Source organism: Penicillium cinerascens, assembly GCF_028974065.1.
Source record: "Penicillium cinerascens strain IBT 15544 chromosome Unknown contig_9_segment0_segment0, whole genome shotgun sequence".
Classification (NCBI taxonomy): Eukaryota; Fungi; Ascomycota; class Eurotiomycetes; order Eurotiales; family Aspergillaceae; genus Penicillium; species Penicillium cinerascens.
The window spans coordinates 1,394,263-1,412,038 of record NW_026695296.1 but is presented as its reverse complement, the minus strand read 5'-3'; the positions used below and the strand labels follow the sequence as shown (position 1 = coordinate 1,412,038).

General features: G+C 51.2%; 3 protein-coding genes across 3 annotated transcripts; 1 reads left to right on the top strand and 2 right to left on the bottom strand.

The window, feature by feature from the left end:
• Positions 1-308: 308 nt before the first annotated feature.
• Positions 309-1,271, bottom strand: N7498_007375 (endo alpha-1,4 polygalactosaminidase; the record flags this gene model as incomplete). The annotated part of the gene is made up of 1 exon (XM_058454437.1): positions 309-1,271. The coding sequence occupies one exon, from the start codon at positions 1,269-1,271 to the stop codon at positions 309-311; it is 963 nt and encodes a 320-aa protein (XP_058306686.1).
• A 2,555-nt stretch (positions 1,272-3,826) lies between these two features.
• agd3 (putative extracellular serine-rich protein) lies at positions 3,827-6,388 on the bottom strand (the record flags this gene model as incomplete). Its single annotated transcript, XM_058454436.1, has 1 exon — positions 3,827-6,388. One exon carries the CDS (start codon positions 6,386-6,388, stop codon positions 3,827-3,829), a length of 2,562 nt encoding a protein of 853 aa, XP_058306685.1.
• A 1,395-nt stretch (positions 6,389-7,783) lies between these two features.
• Positions 7,784-17,453, top strand: gtb3 (glycosyltransferase family 4 protein; the record flags this gene model as incomplete). The annotated part of the gene is made up of 4 exons (XM_058454435.1): positions 7,784-7,849; positions 7,924-8,013; positions 8,083-16,519; positions 16,894-17,453. 4 exons carry the CDS (start codon positions 7,784-7,786, stop codon positions 17,451-17,453), a joined length of 9,153 nt encoding a protein of 3,050 aa, XP_058306684.1.
• Positions 17,454-17,776: the final 323 nt, after the last annotated feature.

Sequence of the window (17,776 nt, the reverse complement as noted above, 5' to 3'; positions counted from 1 at the left end):
AGTAGAGCTGTCGGTGGGACTCGGTTCTTGGCTGGGCTCCGGTGTCTAATGTCGTAATGGTGGCAAGAAATGGCGATGGATGACTTGACTCGATTTTCGGAGTTACTTGGAATTCCGCGACTGATTCTGTGGTGTCACGAGTTGATGTCGTACGGAAAAATCAAGTAGGGGTGCAATTGTACGGATTAGCAGTATAGGAGAATACGGCAAAGTGAAAATTTTTGAAGTGCAAGTATTCCAAAGTTTGAAGTAATATTGTGTAGATGATCGCTTTCTCCAAAACACCAATGTTCTGTACATATACACGTTCAAGGGCAGTATTCCACCCAGTTGTTCAAATTCATGTTCTTAATCACAGTCGAGAAATTCCCAGCACTTGCAGCATTGCAAGCAGACGACATTTGCTTCGCGGTCACATTATCGTCATCATCGGTATCGCCCTTGGGATACTCGATGTGGAAAACGGGCTTGTTCGCAGCAGTAAACGCTGCATAAGTATCGCACTCCGAGTACTGAGCACACTGCTCATTGACAGACCACTGCATGTTGCCCAGCACCGAGTGGATAATATCGCCCCCGTTCTTGAGTCCGAGGGACAGACCACGGCTGTGCGACTCCGAAGCAAGCCAGTTGACGTAGTTGATCGCATCATCCTGGGTGAGGTCAAGCCCGTTAGAATTATCGTAAGCGTCGATGTTGTCCGGATCAACACCGTCACAGCCCTTGGTTACAGCCATATCGAGGCGTTGCTGCATGATCTTGCGCACGTTGGCCGAGCTGGTATTCAGCCATTTCTCGCCGGGCCAGTCGGCCAGGTTGTTGCCCTTGTCTGAAGACAGGAACTCGTTCGCATCCGAACGCCAGTTTTCGTATGTGCCGGCGGAGAAGTAGCAGATAACCTTGCGGCCCATTCCCTGGAGATTGGCAATGGTCGACTTGGGGTTATCGAAGAGGTCGATGTCATAGACGTGCGCGTCTACGGAGGTGTCGTTCAGCGCGTACAGCAGCTCGATCTGCCATTTGATGCCCACTTCCGGCTGCCACTTCACGGTCGTATTTCCGCTCGATGTACCGTTTCCACCGGTGCCTGTTCCTCCGTTTCCACCGGTGCCGCTGCCGTTACCTTCACCTCCGCCGTTGTTGTGGTTGAGCCCAACTCCTAATCCAACTCCAAGGCCGACTCCAAGGGCGACGATGATGATGCCGATGATTGAGAATACCAAGATCTTCTTCCTGGTCGACCATCCCGGGGCAGCTCCTTTCAAAGACATGGGTAAATTCGAAGTTGAAACAAACAAATGGGGAGTGTTGCGTGGCAGTTTAGCTCTGGTTAGCTGCGACCGACTGGCATTATCATGCAGGAACTGATTGAAAATGAGCGATAGACGAGATAAAGTAAATCAAGGATATAAAGAATCTTTGAACGGTCCAACAAGGCGGGCCAGAACGCAGGGGTTTGGGGCTGTGGCTGTGGCTGCGGCGGTCCGGAGCTCAAGGCACCAGTTCAAAGTAGGACTCCGGATGTCACCCCGGGCTAAATCATTAGCTCTCCTCGGGCCTATGCATTAAGTGACCCCTAACCTACGAAAGGGAAAAAAATCATAGGCTACAGAAAGAGGCAAAAAATAGGAAATGAAATGGACAGGAAAACTAGGACGCCAAGTGCGACAAAAGTGCGCCAAGATGGGGGAGCTGCACAATTATCGATGGCGAGATCCGTATAGGGCGGGATCCAGACCACGGGCCAAAGAAGTAAAATAAGGTGGTGGAACCGATGTTGATCTACCGAGTTCCCACGCGATCATCGTGGTCCGTTCATTGGGTCCGAGGTCAGGCAGCAAGATTCACTCAAGCAGAAAGGTGTATAGCCAGACCGGATTGAAGGGCGATACCACACTGCAAAGCCACAGTAACCCCAATGGAACCAGGAGGGACAAGAAAGAACCGACGGACCGGGGACCGCGAATTCCAAATATTGCGCCATTGCAAGAAAACACAAAGACCGGCATAGGTCCCGCCAAGACGCCAAGGCAGTCGCGAAGCCTCGAATGCATCGACGCGCCAAGAAATATGCAGTTTCATTCACGCGGGAGATGATGTTGAGATCGAGTTTAGTGCTAGACAGGGCCACGCGAGGGTAAACAGTCGGAGTCAGCTGCAGCCAGCCCGTTCAGGGACCAACGGTACACCCCGAACGCCGACTTTTAATCCAATGCCCTCGGCTAAGGAAATATGATACAGCACAATTTGGGGAGTGATGATGATGGAACCCCGCCAATGAGCACCGGCATTCGTGCTGCATGCGCTGGCAAGCGGCAAATGTGAGTCTACGGTGAGTTTTAGGGTGATTTTGGATTTCGGCTGGAGTCCTTAGCGTTTTAGCGTTAGGTTATGATCCCCGCCAAGTCAATCTATGTATTTTCCAATACACTCCACTCTGGTACACTGTTTGATACATCCTGTACGGTTGCGTATTCCATACCGCCCTGGTCACTTTTTTTCTTTCTCTTTTACTTTGCACCTGTTTCACCGATTTTTGGTCAGGCCGATTACTGATATACTACATGATTGGCAGCAGTATATTCTGGTGCTATCTTAGGATCAGGATCCCCATCATTTGACTTCTCATCCCTTGAATCTTGGAAACACGGCCAGTATTCCAACGTCTTGGCTGCAACGGAGACTGCATCTTCGCTTGTTTTTACCACTTTGCATGATTCTCTCAAGTTCTCTTGCAGTGGTACCCACATCCACCGTGAATTCAGATCGGGAAAATTATTTTATCTTGTATTTATTTTTCCTGATGCGATCTAAGATAACCCAATTGTCTGATTCTCCCGCAACTGCGCCCCGCGCCACAACCGTCAAGGCCCAGATGCATGATTTGCATACGAGAATTTACCCCTGCCGACGTTCTCGGGTATTAGAAAGGTCACTTCCGTGCCAAGGCTCTCTAGGTCGTAATTCCCTCACGCTCGGCGGTTTCTTCATCTCTGGGCGAATGAATTGCCATGTAGGATCGGTACTTTGGTAAATGTTTGCCCCCTCACTTGCAGGGCTCGGGCAGGTTAGGGAAGAGACTCAGCCTCGGTCGTAAACATGGCTTGTACTATGTCTGAATCGGGGTGCCAATGATCATAACACGGGATTCATTTGCTGTGACCAATGTCCCGTCTTGGAGGTGAGATTCGGGGCGTGGCATGTTTCGGAGCCGGATGAGGTTGCTGTGCATGCTTGACATCGTATTGCCCGCCACCACAGGGGTGGCTTTGCGTCTGCGGGTGGATGTTGTACGACCACGGGAGGCGTGCATTCAGGTACGCGCTGTCAGAAGCAGATAATTCCCCGGGCTCGTTTTATCTCGGGTGGGAGGAACAGAGTAGAGAGGACTTTTGCACATGTAAATAGAGAGATATACTTATCTTCAGCATTCAATACTAGACCGCTGCTTCTCTATGTACGTGTGTACTTTTTAAAGTCCATTCCTTCTTAGTCTCAATATATCTATCGAGATTGATTGTGCGAAGCCCTTCATCCGCGTTACCTACCTGAATTGAAGCAATCTACAATACGCTAAACCCCCCTTTGAAAGTGGCCGAGACATCTCTAATCTAGAAATTCCAATGGTTTGATTAATCTTTCAATCACAAACAGAGATAATGCAAATCGTTAAGTCATGTTTTCATCACACTACATTCCATTCCATCCAGTACAATAACTACTATCAACATATGTACACACGAGATGCAAAATTCAGATTCAATAAAGCAAAGAAATTAGTCAGTAGTATTTGCAAAGGCTTTTGAGACAATGCAAGTCAGACGTATTAGACAAGATCAATGGGAGTAGCCAGTGTGAAAGTAACCGGCGATCCGGACAGCTGGACCCAGACAGTCAGGGGGTCACTGCCCAGCTGTTCGGTGGTGAAGCCATGGGTGCTAGAAGGAGCAACGGGAAAGGTCACAGGGATAGGCTCGCTGCAAGTGTTGCCAGTAGCAGAGACAGTCACCGCTGTGATCTTCTGGTCGGCGGTGGTGTAGCTGAGTGTGTAGCCACACTTATCACGGTTAAAACGGGCCAGAAAAGCGGCAGACATATCGGCGTGCTTGAGAGTCACCAGGGGCCAGTCGACAAGACGGACGAACTCCTGGACCTGAGTCTCGACCCAGGCCTGGAAGATGGAGTACTTGGCGGAGACACCATTGATGGTGATGGCGTCAACGTCGGCGTTGCGCAGGTTGGCCTGGTGGAACATGTAGCCTTCATGGTAAAGACCAAACAGGTGGCGCATGGTATCGGCTTTCTCGGTTGCGAGGAGGTCGTCGAAGGTGCCGCTGCCGGCGGAGGTGGCGATCCACTCGGCCACGGTACAGGCGGGAGTGTCGCAGTTGTAGTAGATGCGAGTAGCCCAGCGGGGGTTGACCTGCATGCCATCGAAGCCGTCTGTGGCAGTCACGGTCCAGTAGGGCCAGTGGACGTTCTCAGTGTTGAGGAGAGCGGGACGGGTGTTATCACCGACACAGTTGGTGATGCCATTCTCGTACCAGGCTCGAAGTGCGTCGCCGTTGTGCAGACCAGTTATGGCCGGGGGGATGATACCGTTGGCAGTGAAGTGCTTGGACTGGTCTATTCCGACCTGCTTCAGCCAGGCCTGATTGAAGGTAATCTCTTTGTAGACATCGGAGTAGGTGGCATTATCCTGCTCTTCGTGCGTGAAGGTGTGGGAGATGGAACCGAAGTTGTTCAGGTTGTCGGTGGTGGTCCACCAGATGAGGAGAGGGTCCATTTTGGTGCAGGCGGTGGTCCAGTCGTAGACGGTAGGAGTAGCGGGCCACAAATTGGTACCGGTACCCAAGGGCTTCTGGAACTCAAGGGCAGTGTCTGGAGGGGAGTCGTACTCGATGCCGCCACCATTGCAGGCAGTGTATCCTGCGTCGGTGTCTGAGGAGTTCTCAATATTTCCATTACCGTTGTGACCAACCTCAGGGAAATAGACACTGCCGGAGTTCATCTTGGCAAGAATAGTAGGAATCCAGTTTTTGATGCCCTCCATGTCCTGGGTGCGGATACGGAAAGTCTTGCCACTGGGCGAGTAGATGTCGGTCTCCAGGAACATGTCATCAATCTGGGTGTTCAGGTTGACACGACGGTATCCAGCATAGATACCGCGTGTAATCCAGGTAATCCAGGCGTGCTGCAGATAACTCGAGGTGGCACTCCAAGTAGTGTCAAAGCCGATGAAGAAAGCCATCTGCTGACGACCATCAAAGTCGTTAATGACAGCAGCAACAGTTTCGCGATTAGTGACCGAGTTGGCAGCGAAGGCAGCAATCTGCTTGGTGGATGTGGTGTTGCTGATAGTAGCAGGGTAGTGCCACAGGCCCTCAGTGCTGACACCAGCGCCAGTCTTCAGACCAGAGGTGGGGAAGTCACTGATATCGGTAAAGGAAACATCCTGCTCGACGCCAGAAGCACAGCAACCATCGCCAACGACAGTGGTGCCGTAGTTAGGGCCGGGATAGACGTCGTACTGAACCATGCGGACGCCATACTCAAGCTGATAAGCGTACAGCTGGTTCCACTGGTCGGTGGATAGAGCACTCTGGTAGCCATCGGTTCCATAGTCGTAGCTGACTTCAGAGGCAACGACAATGCCGCCGAATTTACCTCCAGCACTGGTGTTGAAAGCGGGGAGTTTGACACCAGCCTGAGGAACAATCAAAGTGGTGAATGGAATACCGTAGGCATTGAGACCGGAGGAAGCAACACCGGCAGACGCGGTATCCTTTGCAATCACCAGAATGTTGCTGGCAACAGTAGCATGACTGACAGGAGCTGCGGGAGCACTCGCCGAGATGGAGACTGCAGAGGAGGCCATGGTCGATGATGATATCAAAGAGCTTGGGGAGGGATTGAACGAGGCCGAGCTGTAAGCTACAGAAGAACCGGGTGCAGAGCTAGAAGTAGGCGAGCTGGAAGAGGCTGCTGATGATGATGATGATGATGAACCAGCGGGAGAGCTCAAGGTATTTATCAAGGACGCCGAGGTCGAGATAAGAAAGGTCGAAGGAGATGAGGTAGCTGGCGAAACAGTCTCAATAGGGACAGTGACAATGACACTCGTGTCAGAAGGCAAAGCGATTGTGAAAGTATTCAAAGCAGCAGTGGTGGTAGTCAAGGAATGAGTAGTGGTGGTGAAATCAGGCAGACCGGTGGTAGTCGCCTTCACAATACGCGTTGTAGTTGTCTTTTGAGTAGTTGTGGTGTGGGGAGGCTCCCAAGCAACGACTGAAGGCTTGCCGTTGCTCCAAACTCCGGGGCGGGTGTTGCATGTTATAATGCCGTAGTAGCAGGCCACCTTCAAAGCCCAGACGGGAAGAGCAGCCATCTTGATATTGACCGGGGGGCATGGGCCATGCACAAATAACGAATGGCGAGTAAGAGATGGGGCCCGAATGCAGGCGACGTGAGTTAGATTGCATATATTCTCCAAGGAGTCGTGATCGTCAGCATCTTTATTTACTTTGTGGAGTTCTACTGAAGTCTTGCAGACCTATCGCCTTGATTGACTACACTTAATGTCGTTAAGCGAGAATCATCTCCACAAGGATTGACTGTCTCTATATCGGGAGTCTGTGTGGCGTGTCTGTTTAAGCGGGGCTTGATGGGACGGATTTTGCTTCCCGAGGATTGTAGGATGTCAGATCGGGTGAATGGGTGCGATGGAACCCTAGAGACATGGACTTGGTACTCGGAGTTTGTTAGGATTTACAATTGGTGGTTTGTCAAAGGGTCATGGCAGACGAGGGTGGAGATTTCCTGCAGGAAGCGTGATCATTTCGATGGCTGGTAACGTACTGTATGAACGTTTTGGTAATTTGAAACTATGACTTATTACATGTATTACACATACTAATTTCGGGTACCGACTAATCAATCCACTTTGGGCAACAATCCCATCATCGGGTCTTCCGCGACCTGTTAGCTCCTGCGCTAAACCTGTAAAATCAAATCGGAGAACCGTCAGCTCAGTGGGTCGTCCAGTCATCAGCATCTGGAGAAGTCCAGACCTTGTCTCACGCCATGCATCAACCGCTTCGTCAAGACAGAGAAAAGTATACCAAATATTGGACAATGCTATGGGGTCAGCCCGAAAAGAAAGGATAGATAGGATATGCACCGGCATTGCGGAGTCAGGAGACACGGCATATTCCGATCTGCGTACACGGCGGACTAGAAAACAATGCCACGGTACCGATCGCATGGGAAACGGGGTCTTTGCCACACATGGCATCGGGTACATATGAGCTGTAGCTAAATGACTCCACCGCGTGTCTTGTCGGACCCCCTAGTGCGTCTCTTAGTGGTAGTGCTTGGCCTCCGTCTAAGAGAACTTTTTGTCTTCTATTTTTGCTCACAAAGGTTCTTTTGCGCTGTTTGCCAAGTGTCTTGGTCCCTGGCAAAAACAGCGAACAAGCGAGAGGCGCTTTCTGTTCTCCCGGGGCGAGGCAAGTGTACATTGAAATCGGGCTCGTCCGCGATAATTCCAGAGTCAAGGTTCAGATCTAAGCCTTCTTTGCTCCCATTACTGCGTTTCTCACATCCAGTTCATCCGTCCGACCTTTGTTCTTTACTATTGTCACTCGCTTTCAATACCTGCCGTCCATATCAGCCATGCATTAATTGTTCCTTTGGGCAGCGATAGTTTCTTACGAACATTGCTGTTATTTTATACCTATTTACTTTAAGACGAGACCAGGTCGAGGCCTCGCGAATGTCCGCAATGGCGAAAATCCTTTCCGTACACCCACTTGGGTGGGAGTCGATGAAAGGCCACTGGTGGCAATTTGTGCGTTATCCCGACTTTTTCACAACCACATGCATTTCTACGCGTCGGGAACCAAATTACTGATTTAATTTCAGCTTTTGATCGGAGTATTACTGGCCTGTATCACTATCGGAGGTGTTCACATTTTATGGTCTGCGGTGAAGAGGATAATCAAAATTTACAAGGTAGGGTCCCTCGGAAATATATTCTTTTCCCTGCTACCTTTTACACTGACTTTGTGCTTTGTTCAATAGAAATGGGCACAATCTGACAAAGTTCCCGCCAATGTGGCCCAGCGCCTTGATCAATTGGCTCGTCGAGAGCTTAATTTGGGCAACACCTGTCTGAAGAAGCAAAAGCCGCAGTCATTCGGCGTTTACCTTGGAAGCTTCGAAAAGGGGCAAGCATCACAGGAGCGCATATTGAAGCAATGGGATCTTCTGATCGTAGATCCGTTCCAAAATGGCGTGGCCGAGAACATCCGGCACTCGCCGTGTCAGATCCTGGGAAGGATCGACCTTGCGCGCGTTGTCCCACGAAAGCAGACGACATTGTCAATTATCGAGACACTTGAGACGATGCTCGCCAACAACTTTAACCACACCGCATTCTCCGGCATTCTTTTCGCTAATTGGGAAGATCTGAGTACGCCATCAATCCAAGCAAAGCTTTTCGAAGCGATCAGCGGCCTGGGCTTGGTGGTCTATCTAGAGACTGGATCACCGGGTTTTTTAAAAAACAGAAAATCCCTGCAAAACCGTGCTGTTTCGGGATTGGTGATTCGCAATGCCAGTATCATGCCCACGGGCAAGAAACGCGACTATTTCCAGATGACCAACATGCAACCGACCATCAAAGCCTTTGTCTCTGAGTCTTGTATGAGAGACTTTGCCGTCTTGATGTGGGAAACTGTTAATGATGATGCGGCTTTGGCGAATGCGGTTGTTCGACGTTCTCTGTCGTGGTGCAACTTCTACAGTGCCATCGCTTGGATCGGCACCGAGGCTTCGTTGCGCAACGCCGACTTGAACATCCAGACCCCTGAGCCCCTGCCGGCCTTTGGGTGGCTGAAGGATGCAGAGGTTATGAAGGCACATGATTTATGGCGTTCTAATCTTCAAATTTCACGACATTCTCCAGCCAAGACAGGATGGAATAAACTTCGGCCACTGGTCCCAACAGTCAACCGTCTCCTTGACTGCGAGGAAAGCGAGGAGAAGACCCCCGATAGCCCCCCAATTCGTCTCCGTGACCCTCCCGAGTGGGTTGCACAGGTGAAATCTCAAGGAAATCCTCTCTCGGTCTCCATGTCTGGACAGCATTACGGCCATCTTGGTTGCTTCCCCCTGGGCTCGGACTCCACACCCATGGCTTTCGCAGAGATTCTTCAATCCCAACAGCGCTTGAAGGAACTTTGCCTTCTTCACCCTGTTCCTTCAACGAAAATTCACAGCATTGGAATTCTTTTCCGTCGTTTTCAAGAGGCTGCCCCTTGCCCGGAAAGCGAGGGCCAAGTCGCAGCCGCGATCAAAGAGCTTGCCGATTTGGCCACAAACGACGCATTAACCGTGAATCTTGCCCTTGATTCCGGACTCAGAAAGGCCCCCAGCTCTCGATTCTGGGCGGTGTACCAACTCGAAGACGAGAATGTTGACATCTTCGTGTCTAAGAATGCCCAGGGCCTCGCCGGTACCATCCTTCACACATTTTTGTCTGCAAAGGGATTCCCTCGCCATGTTTCATTTGAGGCAGAGACTGCACTTGCAGAGTGGTCTCAAGACCTGGCTCCTAACACTGGCCTTCCTCGCCGTGTTGTTCAGGATATCGATGTTCTCGGACCGGAAGAGCGACTGCTTCTGCTGCAACACCTGACACTTACCGATGTGGTAAGCGGCATCAATGACAATATTTGTGCCTACATCCGCAAGCAGTTGGTTACTGCCCCCTCTTTTGCTCAACTGAAAGAGCTCAACACGGTCAACTACCTCAATGGATCTATCACTGCCGAAGACTTGGTCAAATCGCGTATCAACTGGTATAAAGATCAGCAATGCAGCCATCCTTCACTCGAAGCATCGCTCGATCTCTTCCACCAGGTTGACAAGGTTTTCACTCAGGTACTAAAAGCCCATCGGGAGAACGACCTTATGAGCATTACTAAGGGGCTTGGCGAGCTGATGCAAGACAACAATGTCGATGCATTCGTAGACATGATAGCACTCGCAGTATTCTGCGCTGCAAGAAAGGGAGCTTTCGATGAAATATACGAAGAGGTGACAGACCGGAATCCTCTGTTCAACAACCACTTCGATCAAGCCGCTGCTTTTGCCGAATCCTTTGCGCTCGGTTCCCGATGCGAAGCCTACTTTGATGTCAATCCTAGCGTATTCGGCAAGCTTCTATCCGATCGTTTCAGAGCCTACTACACCAAGAATCAGCCGCCGAGCTGGATCAACGGTGCACCTGAAATGGCAACAGCCTACGCTGGAGCCCAGATTGATTGCGACCCTGAAAACAAAGCGAAGCCCATGCGTGGATACCAGCGGTTTACGTTCTTGAGTGTTTTTGCCGTCCCGGCTCTTATCGATATCCTTCTACTCACCTTCATCGGACGTGGTCTGTATCTCTCGGCATACATGACGTACGAAGAGCAAGACAGCGCTACGATGGCACTCATGATCTCGCTCTTGCTCTCGGGCGGTATCGGTACATGGATTGCATACGGTGGATCATACTACCTCATTTCCATGGCATTCGCTGCTGCCAATATGTTCGTGCTGATCCGCCTCCTTGCCGGTATTGCTTTCACCGTGGCCGGTGGCTTGATAGGTCTCGTGGCCATCTCTAGTGTCAGGAACCCGCGCGCGGGTATAATTTTTTACCTGTACCTGATTGCATTGACTATCTATTTCTCGGCCTTTGCCGCCCTTGCAAGCTTCAGCTACCCTGGGTCGACGTTCCTCTCGGGACGCAAGGGAATCTTCGTGTGCATTCCAATTCTCTTTTTGTCACCAATCATTACAACGTTTGCTGGGAACGATTCTGCCATCTACCTGGCTGTGATCTACGTGTTTATTGGCGTGCTCCTACTTTCCCTTCGTTCGACTACCTCAAAATGGGTGACTTGGTACCAGACCATCCGGCGCACCGATGATACCGAGATCCGCAAGTGGTACATCTCCGCCTACGGCAACAATGACGAAAAGGTCTTCGGTAATCACAGTGATCCGGCCGCCCTCAAGCTGGCCAGAGAGGCTATGTTGAATGATGTTATGGCCGAGAACTCCCGTAGTCTTTTTACCAAGTCCAACACCGACCAGCTAGTCAAGGAGCTTGCTCGCGACTGGGAGTCCACCAACTTCCTTTTGGATTGGTACTGCCGATATGCCGATGTTCCACGTCCAATACCGTTCAGTTCGGGCTGGAACATCCAGACTAAGGTTGCCCTGGACACCCTACGCAACTCACAAAAGGGCCTCAAGCTTCACAGCGCTTTCATTCACTGGCGGCAATCAAGCACGGAGATCGGCTGTGGCATTTTGTACTTTGTCATTGCTCTTCTCGACAAGTGGGTTCAACTGCTAAGTGGCAATCACTTAGTCGGTCTGACGGCATCTTTGACGGATCCAAACCGTATGGCCGTCGGCTTTGCACTGGCCTATTATTTGATCGGCGCCGTACTCATCGACACGAAGGCCCAGGAACTGCATGTCGCTATCGGTGGCAAGATAACTTCCGCTTTGAAGAATCCCAACGAAATTCGCACCTCGCAGAAGGGCGATGTACAGTTCCGACGGAAGGTCTACTGGCGCACTCTCTTCAGGTTCCTTTTGTGGCATGTCTGGAGTCTTGCTATCTCTACGGCTCTCCTTTGGTCGTTCCAGGCATCCATGCGAGCTACGATCATGTTCTTTACTTATGTGCTCTCCTATACCGGTCTGATCTGGTACCAGTACACCAAGATCTTCCTAGGACCTCACGCGTTGAAGCCCCTTCTGGTCGGTGTCTGCGTGGGTCTGCCGGTTGGAATTGCGCTCAAGGTCTGCCTTCCAAATTTCATATACGCACAAGTAATTGGACTTGGATCTGCAACCTGGACTGTGGGTATTTTGGCTTTCCTGAACTCCAATATGAGTATGCCGCGCAAGATTCAGTCACCAGTTGCACTGGGAAAGTCATTCCATGCCTTGGTCACTCCCTGGGCTGATCCTGAATGGTCGCAGCAAGAGCTGCAAAGTTTTTTCGAGAGTGTTTCGCTTCTCCCAGCCGACTATCGCTTTGCTGTTAAACCTGCCGCCCATCCCGGGTTGGAGATCAAGAGCATTCTGCTGTCACAACGACAAGAGCTTCGGATTCAAGAAGCATTCCCTAACTCGAAGGACATTGTTGAGACTACCATCTCTAGATGGGAGAAAGGGGATATTACTCTTGAGCTTGTGCCTCAGGGTTCATTAGGCCCTGGAATCCGTGCTTTGAGCTGCACTACCGGATCTCACCTCAAACTGGCTGTCAGCATCCACGGTCTCCATGATGAAAGACTCGATATCAGCGCCAACTGCCAAATCATCGCTGAAAATTTACTTCATTCCGTTGCCGAGGTCATCATGGGCATTCCCCATGAGTACGCCGAGCTCGCCGAGGCAATCGTGTCCGGAGGTGTTACTCACACCATGGCACGTCAACTTCGCGAGGAAGCCAATACACAACTTGTCGTAAGCTGGGCCAAGAAGGAGCTTCTCAAGCAACTCTGCCTTGGCTTCGAAGCTGATATGCACTGGGACAAGCTACCAGAGGACGTCCGAAATGTGCTCCTCAATCGTTGTCTTGGACAATCTTGTGGCCTACCTGACTCTCAGCGACAGTGGCTCCAGCGGAGGCTTTGCCAATTCGATACCTATGATCTGGACACTCATATTGCACGGTGCAATCTGGGAGCGGCCACAGCAACCAGCATTCTTGACTACTCGCACTACGGAACTGGAGAGGCGGCTGTTCCCAGGGAACCGGAGACGGCTGAATACATATCTTACATACCCCGGAAGCTGCCTGTTCCTCTTTCTCTTGTCAGATCGCCCTTGAACTACATCTACCACAAAATCGGAACGGCAGTAAAGTTTATCGTCATTGCTTTGGTCGCAGACCCAGAGTTCCAGAGGGAATTTGACCACGTCGCAAAGTCCTTGCCAACAGTGATTCGAGTACCATCAATCTTCCTGTTGAACATGGTTTGGATCTACGCAAAGTCAATCCAGGATCTGGGTCTATCATTTTTCCTCTTCCATGGCCGCAAGAATATCAAGCGGCTGTGGGACGATACCAAAGGAATGTTGATTCACGTCAAGAAGGACAGAGTCCTTATCCAAAGCCTGGATGGCACTTTCACAGCATTCCGACACCAGGAGACCGGTGGTGGCTTCAAAGTGTACCAGTACACCGGTGAGCACAAGGTCGAGCCCAAGGACGCAAAGTCGCTTAAGTATTTGAGCAACTATTCAAGTGAAATGCTGCTTCTCATCAAACAGGAGTTTAAAGATGGCAAGGTCATCAACGAGTATCACTATGATTACCGCATGCCTGTCAAGAAGGGCTTGAAGATCGTCAAGTCATCAAACACTCGCATCCCCCTGGGAAGACGTTGCGTGTCTGGCGAGAACTACCTTCAAACCGTCCAATACAACCGGAAGGGTCTCATCGAGAGAGGCTCGTACATGAAGGATGGTAGCCTTGTCCGCTTCCTCTACCACTACCGCAAGCACGCTCACTTCGACGACGAGCTGTTGCGCGCCGAGTTTTCCCTGTCGCACATTACCTGTAATGTTGCGTGGTGTGTTCCGCCCCGTCGTCAGGAGAAGAAGGACAATCGATGGATTCCTCATTCCAAGGTGACCAGCGCAACGTTTGTTCAAAGAGACAGTGGGGACGTCTACCAAAGTACCTGGCTGTACGACCACAAGTTCCATCCCACCATCTTCACCCTCCTTCATGACAAGAAAGTACAGACCCCGCCCATGATCGAGCACGACTACCTGGGTGTCCTCGTCAAGCCGAAGTACACCAGTTTCGTCAATGACAATCCGTTTGTCCACTGCGACAGTCTCAGATCGAACCTCTTCACTCGACTTCTAGGTTTGACGAAAAGACGATTCACCGTATCTACATCCCGTGCCCGCTCATTGATGTGGAAGGCCTGGAAGGATCGTGTTGATATCGACGGTATCATCGTTCGATGGATGGATGATCGAATTCTCCGCAGAGACGCTGTACTTGCTCCTTACTGGCGCAGTCGCGACTGGGGTAGCCTCAAATCGGCAAAGAAGTTCATGGACCTCCATGGAGATGCAGTCATGGCAAGTGCGGATCTGGACGACAACGTCTCCAGTTGGACCCCGCTCGCTATCAAGATAAGTGATCTCTTCACTTTTGGGCCTGGAGGTGACGCTATTGTCACAACCCGCTCCAAAGAATCCGGCTCTGACACAAATGACAACCTCCATGTCATGGCTGCCGACACTGGTACCTGGCCCAACGAGGGCGGCGGTGTCTCTGCCTGTCGACGAGACATGATCAACTCGTTGCGCAGCATCAAGTGGCACATGATCTGCGAGTCTGCTAATGACTTTGGTATTCCTAAGCATCAAACCGAGAGGAATATTCAGTCCCTGAAGGTGATCCCACTTTGGGGTTTGGACTTCCTCACACCGACTCACGGTCTGTTCGAGAATAAGCTGGATTCCCAGGTGGAGAATGTCACCTCGGCCAGTGAATTCGATATCAAGCTCAACTTCATTCCAATTCTCAGTGCGTTGGTGAAAGGAGCCCGTGCAATCCGCCTCTCGAAAGCAGATATTCATCAAGCTACTCGAGCATTGGTCAACCTCAACACTTACTTTCAGGATTCCCGGCACTGGACGCAAGTCTGGAACAGTGAACTGGTCAAGCAAACCTGGCGAGAACTTTGGCTAACCCAGGAAATGCCCAACACCATTCCCTCGTCGGAGTGGTTTGACACCGAACTTCCCACTATGGCGTCTCTCGAAGTTGCCCTGGAACTGTGGTACCGCTACCTCTTTATCTTCTCAATCCCAGTTCCAGACAAGATTCCTAGTGTTTTCCAGGCCTCCCACCACAGCGTTAGCGCATCATACGGTGTGGTCTGCAAGATCAAGAGAAAAGCCACTCTGCAAATCTGGGACCACGCAATCAGCTGGCGTGAAACCAACCTCTGCCTGTCCTCAGCACTGTGCAAGCTTTCACCATTCGTGCGGAACGCGCTGCTAGGCTTGATGAGAATCACCTCAGTCCTGACTCTGCACCATGCTGACATCATTCTTCCTTGTGCTGATTTCTTTAACCCAGGCTGGGAAGTGGAGATTGGTACCTGCCAGGGCACAATCGAGCACCGCAACACATTCCGCCGCAAGGTCGATCCCGTCGTCAACGGAATCACAGACATGCAGAAATTTTCTCCGGTCAAGGAAATCAAATCAGAACGTCCTACAGTGACCATGTTGTCGCACGTCTGGTATGCCAAGGATATCAAGATCGCACTTCTGGCTGCGGATATCATCATCAATCAGTGGAAGTTTGATGACTACCACCTTGATATCTACGGCGCCATTGACAAAGCCCCGACCTACTCTACCGAGTGCCAGGAGATCATCGCCTCCAAGGGTCTTCGCGACCGAGTCACACTGCGTGGAACCGCCGACCCTTTGAAGGTTCTGGAAAACACCTGGCTCTTCTTGAACTCCTCCCTGTCAGAAGGTCTGCCCTTGGCTCTGGGTGAAGCCGCTCTCACCGGTGCACCAGTAGTCTGCACAGACGTCGGCGCCTCGCTTCGTGTGCTTAGCGACCCGGACGACTTCTCACGCTTCAGCGCAGTCGTCGCACCAAATGACGCCCAGGCACTAGCCAAAGCCCAGATCTCCATGCTCGCAATGCTTGGTGAATGGGACCAGTACAGCGACGACAATTCTCCAGTCCCAGTTCTCACATCCTCGCCGACACCCGAAGAGGTGACCGCCATCACACGTCGCATGTACACGCAGAGGGAGCAACGCCGGAAACTAGGCATGCGAACCCGACAGATCGTGCAGAAGTCATTCAGCGGAGATCGATACCTCCGCGAGCACGAGCAGATGCTCTGGATTGGCAAGGCTGCCAAGCTTATGGCTAGCCGAGCCTCAGGGGACATCCTCGAACCTACGGACATCGCAACAGCCATTGAACAAACAGCCGTGGATGAAGAAGTCATTACGATCCCACCCAGTGCAGTGCAATCATGGCGCTCATCTGCTGCTTCCGGGATATCGGGAATGTCAACCCTCTACAGCTCAGTCTCAAACTACCCACTTCAGGGAACTCGCAACAGACCCAACTCCAGCATCTCAGCTCTCAGTCTGAGCAATGTTTCCACTGATACTGAATCCTTTGCTCGTCTGCCCGTGTTTGCACCCCGTCGCTCGGCCCTCTCAGGGAGTACGCCGGGTAGCAGGTCCCCTAATGCATTTGGATTACCCTCGCCGCATATGCTGCGTACTGATTCCCCTGGCCCGCTCTGGAACCACCCATCCGCGCGGTCGATCTCGACGATTGGACGGGAGCAGGTGCGTGGTCTGCATCGCGAGGATCTGATGCAGTATCGCAGCTCTGACGTTAGTACCATTATGAGGGAGGACTTCCTACGGTCTGGTATGTTCTGGAGTGGTTGAAGATGGAAATGACTGCATACAGTAATATTCGAAATCAGATGTACCTCCACACTTTTAGACTTGAATTCCTGGACCCTAATTTAAAACACGCTAATTCCGATATGGTAAGTCTGTTGACCGCCGGTTCCTCGAATAGAATACGGACTGGAAGGCGCGAACAGCGCATACATCGGGCCCCAAAACGGTGAAAAGAAGAGGATGATAGAGGTGTAAAGTGTAAATAAGCAGATAAATTGGGAGTAACCTGTTAGTCAACATGCATGATACCCAAGATAGGCCAATGAGAAAAGTCACCGACATGACTAAGTTCACGTTTGGGTGTTGCCTACGAATGTGCTGTCACAATATCCTCAGTTCCGTCAGCACAGCCAAACTCCAACGAAGACCAGTACGACTTGGGAATAACGGACATTGCCGCAGCACTTACGATGTCTGAATCAGCTCAAGACCATGGAGACGACGGGCTTCCTCACGATTCAGACGACGAGCCCATGGTTCACAAGACGCCCCGGGACTATGCGACTTGGGCACGCCAGACGCGCGACCGCCTCATCGTCGAGGGCGCTGATCCTGATTCCATCATCCTCCAAAGCGAATTAAGCAATCATATCGTACGACGAGAAGGCGAGTCCTCTCTCGACTTTACGAAGCGTCACGTCGAGACTATGAACGCCATGATCGGTCGCGGAATTTCGATTCTGAATGATGAGTGTACTGCTAATGTGGTGGCATCCGAATTCCACACCGCAGATGGAAGGATTTTCGATTTGGGCCCGGGATCGGGTGTGACGAAGGGGGAGTTTCGAGAATTTAGTCAGTGGTTCTCGGAGTCATCGGAAGCAGGGCAGATGTATAAGGTGCCGGAGAAGTGGTTGAAGTTTGAGAAGCCAGCCGAAGGGAGATCTGAAGTGTAATAGCGGGGACAGGTTATGATCATAGGTTTCAGATTTCCTACGTCCCGGGAGCCCCCAATTTCTATCATGGAGTGCCGAAGGCAGTCTAGTATACAAATACATATCAAGGGACCGTGTCAATGCAAATGATCATACAGTTCTACAACTCGATTACCCGCATCGGCATTCAAGGCCTCGACATCAGTGAATGCAATTCTGAGAGGTCAAAATGGCGAATCAGCTTCTGCGAAACTTTAAGCAGTTTTCTCTTATCTGCTTCTCGCTCGGTCGATGGTCCCATTTACCCATACGCAAGCGCTACTGCAGGCACAGGCACCGTCGCA